Consider the following 20530-nt stretch of genomic DNA (forward strand, 5'->3'; position numbering starts at 1 on the left):
GGGCACAAAAGTATTCACATTTATGTAGTGTAACTTTTCTAGCCATTTCTTTATCTACGGAGAGGACACTGCAAGCTTTCAGTGCTCTCAAAGTGGTCTGACTCAGGGCAAAGTCTGATTGTTGCCCGCATGGTCTGAGCTCTGTTTCTGACCTGGGTTTGGGGCTGAGCAACAGATGATGGTTGGCCCCTGTTAGCCAGCTGGGAAGTTCTGCTATTTCTGAGTGACAGAACTTCAAGTTCCCCTTTGGTCAGGGATTCCTGCCCTGGTTATTCCTCTGAAGGCTTCAGATTGGGCTAGAAGCTGGAACTGAGACCCTGGTCTGCTCATGGAGTGGTGGGGATAGTTTGCTTCTTAACTGTCTCTCTCAGCCTATGGCTTGTGGCTGCTCCCATCTCCCAGGTGCAACTCCCCTTCTCAGTCCGCCCAGGATCTGGGACTTGGCAGTGGGCAGCAAAGCCAGATGGCACTCATTCCTGTGGGGTGCAGGGAGGTTGGTTATCCACTGTGTGGTGCACAGCTTGCCAAATTTCATCTTCAGTGTCCACGCCTCACTGTCTGTCTCCCTATGCCGCCCTGGTCTGGAAAAGTGCCTCTATGATTTTTTTTTCTTGGATTTCCCCCTTAGAATTCAGTCTGGTGCATTTTCTAAATGTTTAGAGGTGTTTTAGAGGGAAAGAGATAACGGTGCTCACTGTATTCACTGCTGCTCAGTCCTCTGGTCTGTACCTCCCTTTCTCTATTCCTTCTCTCAGTGATCACATCACTTCCCTCAGAATCAGATATTAGCTCTATGCAGACGACTTCCACACCTACATACACAATCTACCTTTAAGCTCCAATCTATCATCAGTTGGCTGTTGGACACTTCCAGCTGGACATTCTGTCCTGTAGGCATTTTAAACCCAACCCCTCCAAAACAGAAGTCATCACCCACTACTTTCCTAAAGTCCCTGTTTTCATTGAAGGTGCCTTCATTTTTTCAGTCACTCAAACTTACAACCTCTGGGAGCCATCTGCACCTTCCTTTCCCACCTAACTCATACCCTATTCCCATATTCTGTCAGATGCGAAGTCATATTGATTTTCCCACCATAGTATCTCGTATCCATTTCCTTTCCTCTTCTCACATGGCCATTGTCCTAGTTCAGGAGGGGAACCTGGGCTATGTTACAGTGGGGATTTCTTGTCCCCTCTTGCTGGGACATTTTCAGTTGCCTCCTAATAGGTCCCTCTGCTTTAATTCACAAAACCACCCTTCACAGACCTATCAAAATGTCTGTGTCATTTTCTGTCCAACCTTCTGTGGCTCCCTGTTGCCTCTTGGATAAAACTATAAACTCTGCTTGGCGTTTAAGACTCTTTAAAATGTGGCTTTGGCTATCTTTCCAGACTTATTTCACATTATTTCCACTTCATACACTCTTCTGTTTCAGCCAGACTGGGCCATTTGCTCTTCCCAAACTCAGTATTCCATCACTCCGGGAACATAGGAATTTCATGCTTGGAATGCTTCCCTTCATCCCTCCTAGCTTACCAGAAGCCCAATGTTCTTTTGAGGCTGAGCTCATGTGGAAGCTGCCTTATTCTCCCTAAAAGTTTGGTGCTCTCTACTTGAAATATAACACACTTATCTTTTTTGCACTCAGTATTCCTACATTAGAATTGGAGTTCCTTCAGCAAATTTTAGATATGGAATTCCTCCAGTTTACCGCCTCAGGTCAGGGACTAGCACTCTTGGTTTTCGTATCCCTCACATCTAACAGAATGTCTTGTACGTAATTTTGTACATAGCTAGCATTCTTATTTTTTTGTTTCCCTAGCATGTAACAGAATATCTTGTATATAGGCATTTAATATTATCTAATAATATTAATGTAATCACCTATGCATTTATTAAATGCTTGTTGAATTGGAATAATTTCTTAATCTGAAAAATAAATGGCAAGTTCATCATAAAAAGGAAAATTAAAAAACAAAATGAAAGGGTTGGATTAGGTGACATTTCAGGCCTCTTCTAACGCTAAAACTATGACTGTGTGAAAATACCGTTGACTTTTGGCAATTAATCAGATTCTGGTCCCCCTGAGGAATAGTTTTGCTAAAGTTGATAGGGGAGAAGTCAAATTACTCAGCTTTGAACAATGAAGACATGGGACTCCGAGTGCAAGCCACTTTTCAAGAAATTTGGTGGTAAAAGGAAGGACTGAAGTAAGGGTTTCCTTTTAAAACAGAGAAGAGAGGATATGAGTATGCTTGTGGACCTAGAGGAAGGAGTCACTGGAAAGGGAGATATGGATGAAAGTGAAAGTAGCTAATTCCTGCCTCTTAGCTCCAAGTCTTTCTTTTCTCCTCTGTGCTAAATATCTCCAGATTCTTCTATCCATCACCATATGGCACAAACGCAAGGCCATTGGCCAACCTGACTGTCCTTTGGATGTATTCTACTTTATCAATGGGCTTCCTAAAACAGTGCTTAGAATTGTCCCTAATATCTCACATGTGATTTGATCAAGGCAGAGCCTGGATATATGTGGGACAGGGAGTCATTTCCAGAACTCATTATAAAAGGTGGAAATGAGTTGACAGCAGCAGATGAAATGTGGTAGAAAGGTTGGTTTAAGTAAATAGTACACATTTTATCTAGGCTGAGTGAGAGCTACAGGACATGGTGTGGAATGTCCCTGGGGAGCAATAGACTGACTTCTCCCTTTCTCTTACTGAGGAAAGAACGAGAAGTAAGGGTTCTATTGCAGGTCATTGTGGGAAGAACAAATTTAGGAGAGCTGTTAGTTAAATTTTTTTCATTGTGAGCACTTATGCTTCAGAAATTGGCAAAGGTTACACATCAGGGCTTGAATGACCGTTTTGTTGATTATTTATCCATAAGAAAGTGACGTTAATAATAATGCAGATTGAACTCTAAAGTGTACCCTACTTTTCTGAAAGCCAGTTGTTAAACATTTAGCAGAATGCTCCTGGATATGGGTCATCTGGAGAAACCAAGATTTCAGTTCCAGTGAGACAGTAGAAAAGCTAGATTTAAAAAAAAAAGTCTAGGATAAACCAAAAGTTTGCACACTTGTAAATTTTACTTAGAGAGCCACCAGGACAAGGGGTTATTAATGGACTGACTGAACTGGACTGGAGTGAGAATGACAGAGGTGGATAACAAGGATGAGGGAAGCAGCTTGGTGGAAGGCTGACTCATGTTGGGGTAGACTGCTGTACCTTGTCCTTCCCACCTGGTTCAGGGGCTTAGCTGGTAAAGAGACACAGCATTTCCTGGAGAACTGGGAGGACTCAGGATCTTTTATTCATGGTGTACCATCTCTCCTCCCTCCACCCCTCAAAGTGTGCTGTTATCTGATCCTAACGTTGCAATTTAATAAAATCAGGCCTTCTGATAACCATTTTGAGTTTCTTGGGAAATCTTGTTATCTTACAGACTCCTCCATCTACTTTACCTCTGCTGGACATAAACTTAGAATTAGCAGTCGACTTTAAAGACCGCAAAGCAATTCATCTACTCAATCTTGTTTGAACTTAATCCAGGTGGGTGGGGCACTATAGGACTTTTTGTTTATCTGTTTTTTGGATGTGGTTCATTAAACTTCTGGTAAGGAAACTCTCCCTATCAACCAGGGCAGTACTTGATTTGAGTGTTACCTGGACCACTGAGAGATTAAATGATTGTCACTTGTCAGGCAGTGCTCCTAAGAGGGCTTGACTCCCAAGCAAGCTTGGGCTTCACTGTCTGTTCAGTATTAATATCTCCCTTTTATGTGGGAGGAAACTGAAGCTTGAGCCTCAGAGGCAGAATCAAATTTTTTAGCCAACAAACATTTAGTAAATGCCTGGGATGGACCAGGCATGGTGCTAAGTGCGGCTCTCTGAAGTCCTCCAGGCTTCAAGAGTCACCTCAGAATCTTCCTGCCTCTCCCCGCTTCCACACCCAGAGGGGTGGCAAGTCTGCCCTGCCCTACTGTCTGGCTCACACATTCTGCCCTTCCTACTCCCACTGCAAGTAGGTTAGGTGCTAATAAAAGCTTACATCTTTCCAGCAAAGTGCTTTCCATAGGTTACCCCACTAGCCCTTGTGAAGTAGGTGCTATAAATTCCCTCCACTACCATTTTATAGCTGAAGAAGTTGAGGTCTAGAATGATTAGGGGACTTGTCCATACTCACAGTGCCAGACTGAACACTCCAATCACATCTACAATTCTAATAATTAAAATACAGGAACTTCAAGAGGTGGTTGTTCTTTCTGATAACTTTCAAATGAAGTTAACTGTGCCAGGTATCGTTAGGTGCTGGGCATATGAAGCCAAAATGAAGACCCTGCCTCCTCTTTCAGAGCTGGGGTCATCAGGTAGGGGAGGACGCCTGAGCTTCAAAGGAGGCTTGGTATTTGTAGACCCACAGAGGTGAGGACAACTTCCTAGGAGTGATCTGGCCAGTAGGTGGGGCAATAGAATGTGGAGGCACTGGAGTTAGTAAGACCTGAGTTCAAATCCCACCTCACTTCCCATATGTGTGACCTGGGGCAAGTTACAACCTTTCTAGGCCCTAGTCTTTTCATCTATAAAATGGGGAGAATACTAGCACCTGCCTCACAGGGGTTTGGGGAGGACGTAAAGTGCTTTGCAAACCTTAGTGCAGTATATAAAAGCTAGCAATTATTATGTATGTATGAGACACAAACAGGAAGTCAGCCAGTTTAATTTGGGAGGCAGAATTCCTGATTGGGACTGGTGCCTAGTAAAGCTGGAGAGGGAGCACAGAGTCAGACTATGAAGGACTGTAAATACCAGAGTATTTGAAATTGCCGCAAGGCAAAAGGGAAGGATGAAATCAGAGCCTTGACATGTGCCTGAGGAATATCATTTTGACAGAGGCATGAAGGATGAATTGGAGGGTGGCCAGCTACTGATAAAGATGATGAGAACCTGGACCACAGGAAAAGGGGACAGAGGTGAAAGAGAGTATAGAGGTGGAATCAACAAGGTGAAGTCACTGACTGAGAGGGAGAGAGAAAGAGAGAGAGAGACAGAGAGAGAGAGACAGAGAGAGACAGAGAGAGTTGCAGAGGACTCCAAGGTTGCCAACATGGATGACGGGGAGTAAGGTGGTAGGAATAAGTAAGTTAGGCAAAGCTAAGGACAAACATAAAGCCAAGTGCATGAAGAATTCCTAAATTCCACATGATACGCAGTTGAAACCTCCTGTGGAGCTTGCCCATCAATACGTCAGTGGCTCAGGGTTGGTCCTGGAGTCAGGAAGACCTGAGTGAGTTCAAATCCAGTCTCAGAGACTTATTAGCTGGGTGACTTAACTGCTCTAATAATCGTTTCCTCAACCCTAAATGAGCTATTGTAAAGTACTTTCAAAGGCTAGTTGCTATTATTATTATTGCTAAATGCTGCAGATGGGCAGTGAGTTGGGCACAGTATTGAATAGGATGATGGCTAGATTGCAAAGTTCTTTTAATGACCTTGAGCTTCTCAAGGTATTGCAGTATTGCCTTATGACTGCAAGTCATGGAATTCTATAGTATTGTAAGAACTAAAATTGATCATCTGGAGATCAATGGAGAGGCTCATGGTGGGCAGGACCAGGCCTCATCACATTACAACAGGGAAGAAAGAATGGAGCAGTATATAGGATGTCGTCAGAGATATAGCGTAGAAACTGAGGATGGACTGGTCACACGTCAAGAATGAGGGGTAACTGATGAACAGCCCACGTGCTCTACTGGTATCCTCACAAGGTCAGGAGAAGTCAAAGGAAGGCTCTCAGCACTGCTACATAAAACCCCAATGGCGAATTTTTGCGAGACCATGGGAGAATAGCATTAGACATGAGAGTAGCAGACATGGAGCACCACTGGAGGGAATGCCCACATCGATATAAACAAGACTACCTTCTTGCCGCTCCTCACACGCGACCTTCCCGTTTCCTGACTCCGTGCATTGACTGTCAGCCCATTCCCTGAATGCTCTTCCTTCCTTACCCTCTACCTGCTGGTGTACTTCAAGCCCCAGGAGACCCTTCTATTGCTGCCCTCACCCCCTCCAGCTGTCTTCCTCTGGGATCACCATATACTCTCTCTTGTATGTTGTTTGTGTGCTATCCTTCCGGTTAGAATGTTAGCTCCTTGAGGGTAAGAATCATCTTTCTCCTTTCTGTGTCCCTCATATTCAGCACAGTGCCTGCCACAGAGTGGGCATTTGGTGCTTGTTTACTGATTTGACAAGATCCACTGGAAAACTTGGATGAATGTAAAAAATGGATTTTTATAGCAGTATAAATGGTTTACACTTACATTTCAAAAGCTAACAACCTAACAGAAGATACATGTACTCTTGTAAATGTAACATAACATAATTTGTGTTTATATATATGAAAATTATGAGAACGCAGAAAAAAAATCCTGTAAGAAAACTGGAGGAGGGAAAAGATCCCTTTGGGCAGGAGGGAGAAGGGGATATGAAGGAAGGCTTATAGAAAAAGTGGTACCTGAGATGGCCTTCAAGGAAAAGAAGGATTTTTGAGGGACAAAGCGCAAGTTTCAAGTTCAGTTTTGGGCATGTCATTACTTAGCCAGCCAGCCAGAATCAAGGTAGTGGTGTTCCATGGTTGGAAACATAGAACTTGTGCTTAGGAAATTCATCATCTTCAAAGACGGAAATGAATCAGGGAAAGAATGAGCAACAGAAAGGCTAAGAGAAGAGAGAGTAATGTCTCTGAAATGGAGGGAGGAAATAAAAACAAAAGAATGAACAACTTTAGGATGATGCAGAAACTTCAAGGAGGATGAAGGCTAAGAAATGCCCATTGTACTCATTACTAGTGTCCAAGAAAAGTGGAGACTAAATCCAGACTGTAGCAATTTGAGGTGTTTCCCATTATTAGAAGTGTTCAAGAGGCTGAGATAGCCACTTATCAGGGAGAAGAGGGTCTTTTTTACCTACTCTGTTGGGTCTTGTACAACAGTTATTTGTGTATGTCTAATGTCCTAGCTCCTTGAGGGCTGTTAACTGACTTACAACCGCTTCTTTCCCTTGTCAGTCATTTCATATAGAATTCTTTCTTCATTTGTCTATAATCCAGAGAAATTGCTTGCTTTTAAATAGTCCTGTAAATAAAAAGCCCGATGACTTCAAAACACTACTTATCTTCAACAAAAATGTAGCTTGGTGCTCAGGGAAACATTAAGTCTTAAATATCTAATTTCCATATTCTATAACAAACATGATAATTCACAGACTACAAATACTAACAAGAACGTTGTTTAAACAATAGGCCCAAATGATGGCTGTGATCATTCATTCTCTCAAATGGATAACTTGAAAAATTATGTACAAGTCAGCCCCTTCAATTAAAATCATTATAAAGAGCCCAGAATTTGAATTAAGGGAGACACTATGAAACTGACAAAAAATCCAAATTGGACAAAAACTTCAGTGCACAGAATGTTCTAAAAACAAAACATCATTCTATTTCATTAAGTAAATATTACCAAATAACTTCAAAGGCAAAAAGACTAGCTTCAAGGCACTCTCTAAAGAGGGTGATATCAAATATTCTTCCCAATTTGATAGAAAGCTTAGATCAATAATGCCAAGATCAACATGCCATCCTTTTATCAGGTGGAACCCTAAGCATGCTGGGCTTTTATTCTTGTTCTCCTTTCCTCCAGTTCTGGAGAGATAGTAACAGAGCTTGGACCTGTGAATATACTGATGTAAGGTAGCCCAGTTCCTCCTAGGGTTGAAGCCATGCTCCCTCTATGGTTTTGGAATCACAGTCACACTTCTGCAAAGTGGATGTCCATCTACTCCCCAAATGGCTCCGCTCATCTTCATCTTGGTCAATTTCCAGACCAAAAACCCCTTCACTGCTTCCTTTCCTGGTTAGACTGTAAATTCTTCCCCATGGAGCCAGACTTTATATGTTTGTCCCTTAGATTTGTACTAACAAAAAATACAAGATGCACCAATATGTTCAGTGTAGCCCTGCAATTAATCAGCAGGTTAAGAGTCACTGCTCACCCACCAACTGGGAATGCCATAGTCTTTGACAGGATAGAAGGCTTGGCAGAGGAAATTATTAAAAAGGGAGTGAAGTATGCAACCTTTAGAAAAGAATATTTCTTTTTAAAGTTGAACATACATACCCACACACACACAATATGTATATATAATACATATAAGTTTGAAAATCATCTCGCTTATTTCAGAATCTCTCAAAATAAAAGAGTAAAAAGCAAACTAAACTAGTAGAAGACCTTTTTTTTTTAAAATTTATTTTTAACCAGGTTCATTCTAATAGCAAGTTGGATACATCCTTGGCAAGATATTTGGAAATTAAGATTGTGAAATTACTCTTATATATACTTGGTAAATACCTTATTTTGCAATCCACAAATACATACAACACAGCCATGAAAAGAGATTGCCCATTCATTGATGCCAAGATGCCACCTGGCCTATGGAGCTTAGGGAGGAGAAACAGAAAGGCAAGAGGCAGAAGTTTACAATATGATTACAGTTCACAATATGTAATAAATAAAACACATTGCCATGAGATAACAATTGACTTTTTTTAATCCTCATTTTCTTATTCTGGCAAGCTTTCAAAAGAAATTTAATTTTACTTCACAATGAATTGTGTGAAATGTACATACAAATCCTAACTGGACAGAATAGAAAAATATCTTATAAGAGCAGCTGGTATTTTTATAATTTTGTGGTTTATAAAGCAGTTAACATAGATACTTGTTTGAGTCTCACAACAACCCTGTGAGGTAGGCAGGGCAGATATTATCTCCATTTACAGATAAGGAAACTCAGAAATAGAGAGCTTGAATGATGTGTCAGGGTGACGGGAGCACATGCCAGAGGTGGGATTCAAACCCAGGTCTTCTGATGCCAAATCTAGTCCTTTTTTCCTCAGACAATAGGGCAGGCAGAAACAGCTTTATGATCAATTTCTGCTTCTTGCATTATTCAGAAAACCCTCAAATTTATATGACATACTACATAATATGCAATTTGAGCCCACTTAAGAATTATGAATATAAAAAACACTATTTCCACAAAGCAGCTAGTTAGGTGAATTAGGCATATAAACAGAGCTTAAAAGGTAAATTTGTTAGATTTTTACAGAAAGGCCAGCTAATTGCTGTTGATGAATTTTATAACCTATCAACATTATTAAATGAGAAAATATATTCTTTCAAGCTTGTAATACTAAACACTAAAACCCAAGTTTCGCAGTAGCAAGTAGAGCAGAACTGTGTTACCCAGGGGTGAGGACAGTGAAATGGAAGGTATACTTATACTTTAACCTGGACTGAGTTGACATTGAGGTTTCCCTACAGAGTGAATTATTATACGTTTCAATGCTATGACCCATGGGTTTTTCATATGGCTGATTAAAAAGACCTGAAGATTTCAGCAGGAAAATTGTTTGACTTCAAAATTTGACATATAAATCCTAATATTTAAAAAGGTTATTCCCCATTCACAAAGATAGCATATTTAGGAAATTAAAATGGATTGACAACTTTTACAAAGAGGTAAAAACCAAAAGGCTCAAGTGGCAAAAATAGATGGTAAATATCATTTAAAAAAAAATCTCATCATCATGATATTTCGGTTGGCTTGTAAATATCAAAAGAAACCATGACAATAATAGAAATAATACATATCTGCTTAGAAACAATTGCCGTTTCATAGTTGAGCATTAGTGTGTCATGAAAATTATCCTATTAGGCATTAGTAAGATGGTGATGACTCATGCTTGACATACCTCCCCCCTTTCCCTAGCTTCCACACAAACAGTAGGAAATGCATGAGAAAATCTACTTGCATTTTTCAGGTTGACACACTGCTCTTGGAAACTCCAACAGAAAGCAGAGAGTCAAAGAGAGAAGGATGTACATATCAACAAGAAATATCTTGTACCATGGTAGTCAGAAGTCAGGTTGCTAGAGAAGCCAATTGCCTCAAATTAAAAAATTAAAAAAATCTGAATATTTGCATAAGAGCTGAATACAAGTCATCCTCAGATGCAAACGCATTGCTAAGCCTGTGAACCTTCGGCATCACTTCTAGACAAATCTGCTTTTCCCTTTTTATCTTGTTTCCTAGGCTTGAAGCCTTCAGTAAGTAGAGGAGCCAGAAGGGACTCTGGACGTCATCTAATCCATCACCTCACTTTTCAGATAAGGAAGAAGGAGAGGTTAAATGACTGCCCTGTCCAAGGTCAAACAGGAAGTTACCAGAAGAGGGGGGCAAGAACTCTACTTTCCTTGTTATGAGTCCAGGGCTCTTTATGCATTACAGTTGTCAGTAAACTTTTCTGAAGGAAGATAAGCTCATACATGGTGGCAGAGCCAATGTATTTCCAGGAGCTGAAAAGGGAGACTACGCTGGTCTGATGAAACACAAATCCTATTCTACAGAGTCCTTATAATTGCAAGCACCAGGAAGCTGAGCTATTCACCAGCTCCATCAGATGTGGTAACTCCTGTAAACGATGGGTAGCTGACAATGTTCTCACATAGAGACCTCTGCGCCAGCACCAATACTGGCTCACAAATGGTCAAGAATGAGATGTGGAGGGAGGGTGGGGGCTGAGAGGTGGGGGCCCAGCAGAAAGAACACGCTAGGCAGGCAGAGGAAAGTAGACCCAAGATGATGATGTCCATTTAATCTTCAAATCTGTTCAGCTGGTCTCACTGTTTGTCCATTTAAGAGTGGTGATCAACACAAAGAAAATGGTTTTTCATTACTTAAAAAAACAAATCAAACATGAGTTGACTTTAGGTAAAATGAATTTTCAGAAAATCATGTCAAATGATGAACTCTATACGCCTTTACTTCCTCAGACTCTACTATGTGCTTACCACTTCAAGTCCTTTGCAGGGCTGCTGGCTGCTACCATGGTGATGTTATGTCAACGAGGTTAATGAATCACTCTGAAGTACCGACTTTTCGGAACTGTTCCCGTAAAAAAGCTGACAATTTTGTAAAAAAACATCGCTACATATTTATTTAATAAAAGGGCGTGTTTATTTATGTTTACAAACAGGTTTCAAAAACAAAAGGAAAACATGTATGCTACTACTAACCTTTTTTTTTTTCAAAATGCCAACAGCCCTCATGCTGTATGAAGGTTTCTTAAGATTTATTAGAAAAATCAACACAGTTCACTCACAGTTCACCAAGACATCACTAAACTAACAGGTTTAGACAAAAACAAAAAGGACTAAGGTTTTGTTGTATTTTGATTTAATTCAATTTGCCTGAAATAACAAAAGCATTTCAAGCAACTTTCATCACGTAATTGATGTCCCGCATTAAACAATCTACTAAATTCTGAACAAAAAGTTATTTAGCAAGTTTTTCAAAATTTTTAAAAATTAAACAGTTGTTTTCAAAACCATTAAGTAGTAAATGTATTTAAGAAACTAATTAGGACAGAGGCCATAACTTCATTAGGACACCGCTGCTCATGTTTTCACAAAGCATTAGTGTTATCTATTTGGCTATCAGTATTAGCAATTTATCTACAATATTTAACAAGGTAAATTGTAGGCAAAAATTTAGTACAGTTTCAATAGAAACACCCTTTTTCCTGAAAATACAGCAGTATTTGAAGGACTAATTTTTCTCTGCATCAGTTATAAGGAAGCTTCCCATCTATGAACAGGAACAATAAAAGTATCTACAAACCTTGTAAACAGATCTGTATCATTTATAAACATAAATAATCCAAATTATTAACAGCCAACAGCAGAAATTAAAGTATCAATTCAATGATCCAGGGCTCCATTGTCTTTCTCAGCTTTCCTCCTCCCTCACCCCCTTCAAGGATCAAGAGAAACTAAAGCTTTGCTAAACACACTGTTCAGGACCATTCTCAAGTACGATTGATGATCCACAGGTCACTTATGCCGAGTTACTGTTTATCAGTCAGAGTTCATTACTCCCCACCCCCCAAAAAGCACCCTCAAAGTCTGGCGGAAAGCTTTTTTGTTTTAAAAAAATAAATCTACATTCGTACAAGTATGTCTTCTGTTGAAGTCCAAGACAAGAATACTATCTTGCCCATCACAATGTGTGAAAAGACCCAGTTTCAATTGGTTTCTTTACAATGCAGCTAGTGTGTTAACATTCAGCTTACGATCAGAGTGATGTTTCCAAGCTATGTAGTGGGCTTCCTGGGGATGAAGAGGTAGCAGACTTGTTCATTTCTATTGTAAGATGAATTCCGCTGTCCACGGCATTATTATTTTTGTTGGGAGAGGGTGGAGGACTCGAGTTACGCTTTGTGGGGGCATCATCTTCAGCATCAGTGTCATCAATAAGGGGAATGTGAGGTTCAGAGTCCTCTATCCTAAACTCAGGATGCGTCATAAAGTTGTGAATTGAACTTCGTGACTCTGGTTTTTCTAGCCCTTCGTATAAAGAACTACGAAATGCATTCACCACTCGAATCTGCAAGGAGAGCAAGAGAGAATAGTATTAGAGGGTTACAGATGGGCTGCCACTGAACACGGCTTATTTATGAGTCTGAATCCACAAACAGCAAGGTATGAGTGAGTCATATATTTGCATGTAATGTGCAGTGGGACTTGCAATAACACTGTAAAAAAACCAAACGTTTTAGTAAGACACTGCAAGAACGACAAAACTACACACTCTAACAATCAAGATGTCTAGAGTTTAAAGTTGTGTTAAAACAATCACATCATTGGCCAATGGCTAAGACTTTAAAAGTCAATGTCAAAATGAAGCCATTTAAATAAGAGATTTTAAAAAAAGCACAACAAAAACTTAACTATACAAAAGCTTAGCCCATTTTTATTACAACGTTTACTGAAAACCAATCAGAAAATGCTGAACAACTCAAGCACAAAGGGTTACTGTTTATCATGCTGGGAAGGGGGGAGGCACCAACTAGGAAAAAGCCAAGCAAATATAAGCTGAATGCAACAATGAATTGACAACTATTCCTCTATGCCCTGAATTAAAAAAAAAAAAAATTCCCTTTAAATATGTAAATTATGCCACATTAACAGATATAAATATTTGAGTATATGCCCATTTCCCTAATGAGTCTGAACATTCCATTCAAGAAACACCTAAACAACAACCTACATGCTATAGGGGAGAAAAAAATTAACACAGAAGGCACTGTGGTTTCTCTAGCACAATTTCCCTTTTAAGAACAGTAAGTATGTAAACTTTTCTATCAGTTCTTTTCATTGGACCCAAAAGATAGGAAGTTATGCTACAAACTAAGTGACAGATTTAGCAGAATTTTTATTAAACAAGGTTTTTTGAGAAGGATAAATTAAAGCAGGTTTTAACATGAAAAACTCCAGAAGAAAAGCATTCAATCATCTTATTAGCCAAGTCTCAGTGTGACTTTCCATGAAAGAAAAATTTTCAAACATTTTATTTTTCATCATATTTTAAATAAAAGCAACTTAGTTTAAAAGGTATACACATCCTTTCTCTGCCTCAAAATTCTCCTCCCCTTTTCCAATAAATCCCAAATTAGGTGTAACTCTGTTAATTGTGAATAGGTACAGCACCCCATGTAGTCTCAACAATTAAGTATACAGTACTGTATCGATTTACATTTGTGTTTATTTCTTTATAAATCATTCTCCAGCTGATGAGTGTATATTTTGTTTCTTCTCAGATGTGCATGCACAGGTATGCAATAATTGTTTCTGAAATGAATAAAGATAATTACAAATATATATATATATATATATATTCCAGGTGCCAAACATTACAGTAACCTGCAGTGTATTTTGATTTAGTACAACTGTGAACCACTTTGAGTACAAGGTAGCACAGTGTAACCTCAGCTTAAGTTTCTAGTCTAGTGCAAGACTGGTGGAAGTTTTGAGCCTACAGGCTTTGAAATACCATTGAGAACTCAGACTTGGACCTTTCTTCTAACTCCAAATCCAAGTGGTTTGTACACTACACCCTTTGGTAAAGTTAAATGAGACTAATAATTATAACATGCTTAAGCACACTGCCTCGTGTGTAGCAGGTGTTATAGAAATATTAGCTATTATGATTAAGAAAACCTACATAAAGACAAGAAAATGGGAAGAAACTTGAAAATCTTACATACAGTATAAAAATAGAAGGCAAAATGGGTGGATTTACAAATTAAAATGATTATAAATAAAACTTTTATGCTCAGTTCATCAAAAAAGTCTTGATCACTGAAAACAAGTTTCTTGTTTGAAATTAAGTCTTTCCTTCAAGATAAACTCAATGCATTTATCCTTGGCTACCTTCCAAGCATCTCCAGGGATTAGAAAAGCAAACCCTAGAATCTGTTTAAGTGTCCATTTTAAAGGCAGACTGACTCAGTACACATTCACTTGGTAGCCTTGCTCATCAGAACAGGAGCCTACTTCCTAAGTGTTTGTCCACCTTCTTTTTCCTCCAAAGGTTGCACAAAGAGTGATCAAGTATAGCCCAACATTTAGTTCCTTCTACTCAGTGCTCACTTTTAACTTTAATATTCTAGGATGTTCATGATTTCATTCACGTGTAATGCCTCCATTAATGCAGGCTGCAATACTTCAAACTTTATAAGTAGCCTTCATTGGATGCTACCTACACCTCCCTCCCCATCCCATCCGACAGCCAGAATGGTGATGAGATCCTCCGAGCCTAACTGTCAGTCCTTTCCGGATGGTGAGGCACAAGGATGGAGATGAGCGGAGGGTTCTCTTCCTATGAAGGCTGTGCTTCCCACGGCATTGTGGGAGTTATGTCACAGCCAACACATCATGCTGAGCTCAGAGACAATGAAAACCCAACTTCTCGCCAACTGGGCTGGTTAAACCAGGCCTCCTGCACCCTCTACGGTGTAATATTTTTATCTCTAATCAGTTTCTTCTTGTTGGTTTGGGTCAATCTTCCCAGCCTGCCAAGATCATCAAGAATCCTAGTTACATTAGCTACCTCTCTCGTCTGTGTTGTCAGCAAAACACATCTCTTTGAGACTTCGAGTCACAGGAAAAACTGTGACAAGTTATTAACAAACTCCTTACTGATTAACAGGGACTCATGAATATGGTCATCCAATCAGGTGTGAATCCAATCAAATTACAGTTACCCAGTCCCTATTTAATCATAAAAGAATTATCATAAAAGACAAACATGATGATAAAAACCTAGAGAGATTTACAGCATTGTCTTGGTCTCTCCTATTAAAAAAAGCAAATAAGGTTAGTTTGAATCTTTGGTAAACTTGTGTAAACTGCCACTCATCGCAGTTTCACTAAGTGCTGAGAAATCACTACTTAGAATTTTGACTCATGTCAAAAGTCAGCCAGTGATCCACAGTGATTACAGTTTCTGTAATCTCCCTTCTTGTTTCTTCTACCCCTTGCAAAGGTGGCACTTGCTTGTGTCTAATCTGTTGGAAGCTTTTTGGTTTCCACAATTTTTCACAGGATACTCAAGCAGGTGAACAAGCAGAGCAAGACTTTTTCCAGTCCATGGAACCTAACTCACAGGGCCTTTGTGATGGACTCAGTGGAAGCACTCTCTCACTATTTCCTCATCTACCTTGGGCTTCCGTTCTCTCTTCACCATTTATGTTGGTCTTTAGAAGGTCTGAGGTGGAAACTGGAAAGAGTTAGCTTACTGGCACCTAGAGAAGCTCCGGAATGGTTACACTGATGATGTCATTCATCACAAAAGAGAGTCTGAGCAGTCAATGTGAGCAGCCCAAATGCATATCAAACACTGAGGTGCTACAGAAATGTCGACTATCAGTCTTATTTCTGAACCTAAGTGAATGAGATCTAGAATGAAACATTTAAGAGGCAGCAATCTAGAGGACATCTGGAGCCCTTGGACTAGATGGACATTAAAGTCAATGCTTCTGAGACTTTTTCTAAGAATAGAATGAATTTCAAAGAGAGTTAAGTGTAGAAAAGCCTTGTCACTTTAAACTATGCTAGCTGTTGAAATCTTAGGTGTATTTAGTTTCAGAAAAGTTACATATTGTTATCATTAAATTCTTTTTGAAAGGGTCAATCTTCACAATGCTCCCAAATAAACAAGGTAAAAATGGTTTTCTTGTCATAGGAGGGAGAATTATTTACATGGAACCTCCTAACAATCTCCTACCAAGAGAAGAAAATGACCCCACAAGGTAGCAGCCTGAAGTAGTGCAAAGTGGGTTTGGGGGCTCAGGTTTGGAGCCTGGCTCGTTGTGTCTTGTTTAACTATGTGACTGAGTAGTCATTGGATCTCATTTTGCTCCAGTTTCCTCTCAATAGTAAATGAGGAAATAGCAGTATTATCCTGCAAAGGGATAATATATATGAAGCATTTTGAGAATCAAGTTCCAGAAAGGTAATACTGTGCCCCTCCTCCCACTGACTTCCAGAAGCACTTCTGAGCTCTGCTAATAGAAAGAGGGAGAAAATTTAAAAGTACAGAGCTCAAAAAGAAAACTCTCCTCTTCTGCAACTCATCATCAGTTTTCACCTCTCTGCCTCTAGTGCTTCTGGCCCTTTGGCAAGGGGTAAACAGATTCCCCCCCAGATTGAGCTGAGTCCATCAGAGATCAACAGCTTCCTTTGGGAGTGAGGAGGTGCTAAATATTTGTCAACCGCCCTTAGTTTCCCAATATCTTGAGGATGATCCACCATGATATCTGGATACCAAGAATTCACTGTAAAGGTGAAATAATTAAATCACAAGACTTTTAAGAATTTGCTCCTTTCTGAAACTCTAGGGGGAAAACCCCTGTTAATACATCTCAATAAATGAAAATCACAGAAATGTAACTGTCAATGAATACTCCACAAAAATTTCCCTGCATTTTAACATTCTGAATTAAATGAACATAACTAGTCTATCAAATCATTTGAAATGACTTTAAATAAGATGATTTGAATAAACATATCAATACCACAGAACCCTGAAGTTTAGGGACACATAAAAATACCTCAGAGACCCAACAAGAGTAATTTCAGAAGCCACTCATATTCAGCTGCTTCTCCTTTATTCCAGTTAGTTCAAGGCTTGAAACCCCAAACTGAGCAACTTAAAAATTCAGTTTCAATTTTTAAAACTGAATTTCTTTCTTGGAACAATGGTATCAGTTTCAGATTATATGCTTCTGGGAACAGTGCAGTATAAACATGTTTAAAGGCATATACTCAAACACTTATAGCAGTTTTACTAACTTTATACCCCCAAATAATTCCCTATGTGAATAAAGCAAAGTTCAGCACATAGGGAAACTCACAAGTTTCATATCCAGTCTTACATTTGATTGTAATTGTTTTATCTTTTATCTGAGTCGCCAAAAAAAATGGAAAAATTGCCACCCCCTCCAAAAACAAACAAAACAAAACAAAAAACCTTGAGGTCTCAAACCACTTTATGAAAAAAAAAAAAGCTTTATGAAAGGCCTGAACAATGAGTTTAAACATTAAGGAGAAAATGAGAAACGTCAGGTGTGTGAAGGAGGAAATGTTAATTTCATGCACTTAGGAACACACACTCACACCCCACAGTAGTAGAAGCGGTAGTAGAGGAAAACACTACATGTGTAGGGGTAGAAATATTTGTTACATCATGGTGCTGGCTGGCGATGGAGGGTTGCCGCCTTAGAGCCCCCTGAATGGTACTTCCACTCTGGAAAGCATTCACTACATCCATCTGCAAGGAATCAGAGATTGTGACAGCTTGCTCAGCAAGAGAGAGAGAGAACAAGAGAAAGGACCATCCCATCTATAAACACACAAAAGTAAAGAAAAAGGCACTTTTTATAGAGCAAATAGGCAAGAGTAGCATTTAGAGAAGAAAATGAAGAAAACCAAGGAGCATGAGGGATAGACACAATTGCACACCAGCAAGTACATGTCAGTCATCTCAGACTGCTCTTCAAAGGCCTAAGGACCGTGGCTTGGGAAGGGCAGAGTGAATGAAGGGAACATCCTAATCTCCTCCCCCAGGGAGAACAGCCCGCAGCTAGCCCTAGCACCCCACAGCTCTCCTCCCCGCCCATACCTGAGTTTGTATTCGGTTCAGACCCCTAAACCACAAGATCTGTCCTCGTCGTAACTCTCGCTCAGCATGATCAATTTCTTCAACATCTTCAGCTAATTCTTCCTCAGGTATTTCTTCTTTCTGTGTTCCATGACCGGCTTCTTTAAGGAATTTTAAACGGCTAGTTGGAATTGTTGAAATGAGCTATGAAGTAGGGGGAAGATCTCTAAGAATAACTCAAGTACATAATTAAACTGGTCAACTTTACATAGGAGATGCTTTTAAAATGACAAATGTGACCCCACTGATCAGATTAGGAACTACTCTTAATAGGATCTTACTAGGATTCTATCAATCAAGTTATAAATTAATTATTAATGAAATATTTACTGTTATCTTTTCATACATAGATAGAAATTGGTTACATGTTTAATATTGTACTTAATTGAGCATTTAAGTCTGGGTCCAAACTTTACAAATATACTGACATCAAATTTTTTGTTTCAAATAAAACAAATTCAGTGGTAGTTCTAGTTGCTGTTGGTGAAAACATTTATACATATAAACTCTTTCAACAGTAGAAAAAAATTATATCACTCGAAAATATGCAACTAAAAAAGGTCTAAACTGATTTGGCATGCACTGGAATCTAAGATCAAAACTAAAATTGGCAAAAGCACTGTATATAGATCCATGCTCCTCCACACCCCAAAGCAGAGAGAAAAGCAAATGTATGTGGATTCTTGACAAACTAAGTAAGGTCACTGGAAAGGTCAGAGGAAGGTTTTTTTTCTGTAAGATGACCATGGCTTGGCAATGTATAAAGGGCTTGTAGAGAACTATCAGGATGCTGACCCAAAGCAAAAAGGAAAACTAAAGGAATTTTAGTTCCAACTTAAGAGTAGGTTATCTGAAAAAAGATTTTGAAGTTACTTAAAAAGGATAAACCATGATGAACAGAGATTCATACACACACGTATGTATGTATGGATGTCAGCTTATGTCAAAAGCCTCTGAAGAAAGGCAAGCGTTTTAAAAACATAAATGCTGTGGAGGGCAGGTAAGTAGTGCAAGAATAAGCCTAATCACAACTTGTACATATTAATGTAATCCTTACAAATGTATATGCTGGAAAATAACATACTGATTAAACATTAATTATGAATATTATCTACCAATGACATTTTCATCTATGACCTTGGGGGAGGGAGAGGAATGACAAGCAATGAATGATATAATAGAAAACACATTAAAAAGTTTAGCATAGTTTGGCATTTCTTTTTGGTTTCCCCAGACTAGAGGACCTAAACATTAATTCTGTATTCATTACTAGTTCCATAAATGAACAGAAAGTCAATAAAACAAAAAAAATTCAGCAATTTGAGTTATCACAGGTACCCAAGGAGCTCATTTTCAATGATTTTCAATAAGGCTTGTTCCACAAACTACTTCTAGCTTCTGAGAAGAGAAACCCAGAAAGTTTTAAAAATACAGATAAAATTCATGCAGCAGTAAGGCCTAATGACTACAGAGCCAGGCTTGGACACAAGCTGACCCCCGGAAAATCACAACCTCTCTCTCCTTGAAAAGTGGCAGAGAATGGGCTGACCTGCACTGGTGGAGGGGATTTTGTTATCTGCAGAGTTCTCAGTGAAATCAGATCTAGTTCTTACGTAGGCATATTCATTGTGAACACAAAGTAAGAGACTGAAACAGACCTTAAATCTTTGGGAAACAAATTCCCAGAATGACACTTACCCTGGAATCAAGTAGTAGACAGAGTTAAGTAAGAAAGAAAAAAAACACTAGCAAAAAATTTTTAAGTGATTTTAAGTCTTACACAAATAAAATGAGATTTTTTACCTGGCCCCAGAGTAACGTTCCCATTCCTAGGAATATTGACCACAGCCACTGTTCTATTGAAAGTTCTGAACAACTGAAAGGTTTCCCACCAAACTGCACAATTATTATCTGGGGAAGTAATCAGAGTAAATTCATTTAAAAATAACAGTTCTCTTCTTAAACAAATATTTGATTCTTTAAAATAAATAATTGCTTTTCTTCTATTAGCATCTTTTATTTTTGAAGTATCATTCATCATTTCGTAATTCTAAACTGAAAAAAACCTTTTCTTCAAGTCTTTCTAAAAAGAATATGCTAATTATAACAAAGTGGTCCACAGTTTGCTGTAGGTGGTTACTGATGCAGTTTAAAAAGCATTTGGAAAAATCATAGTATTCGTACTGAACACCGACCTGTGATAATGCTCTCTAGCCAAGCTGAGTTAAATGGCTACTTTAATAAATTTTTAAAAAGAAATGAAAACCTGATTCTCAGTAATTCAATCAAGATTGGATTGATATATATACAACCCAAATGAAATCCTAAACAACAACCCTTTCTTACACTTGTGGTACTTTAACTTAACATTGTGTTTTTTCTGTTGAAGCTTTTTTAATTAATA

General features: G+C 39.0%; 1 protein-coding gene across 6 annotated transcripts in view; it reads right to left on the reverse strand.

Moving 5' to 3' along the window:
* Positions 1 to 11059: 11059 nt before the first annotated feature.
* Positions 11060 to 20530, reverse strand: part of ATP2B1 (ATPase plasma membrane Ca2+ transporting 1) — a 128195-nt gene continuing 118724 nt past the window's right edge. For 5 of the 6 annotated variants that reach the window (XM_072655545.1, XM_072655544.1, XM_072655543.1 and 2 more), the window contains 4 exons: positions 19930 to 20037; positions 18088 to 18270; positions 17650 to 17736; positions 11060 to 12510 (listed from right to left, as the gene is read on the reverse strand). In XM_072655545.1, the coding sequence (XP_072511646.1) occupies positions 12199 to 12510; positions 17650 to 17736; positions 18088 to 18270; positions 19930 to 20037 (690 nt within the window). In that variant the 3' untranslated portion in view covers positions 11060 to 12198. The remainder of the gene's footprint in view (positions 12511 to 17649; positions 17737 to 18087; positions 18271 to 19929; positions 20038 to 20530) is intronic. The other variant, XM_072655548.1, reaches the window with a different exon arrangement.

Source organism: Notamacropus eugenii, chromosome 3 (assembly GCF_028372415.1).
Source record: "Notamacropus eugenii isolate mMacEug1 chromosome 3, mMacEug1.pri_v2, whole genome shotgun sequence".
Taxonomy (NCBI): Eukaryota; Metazoa; Chordata; class Mammalia; order Diprotodontia; family Macropodidae; genus Notamacropus; species Notamacropus eugenii.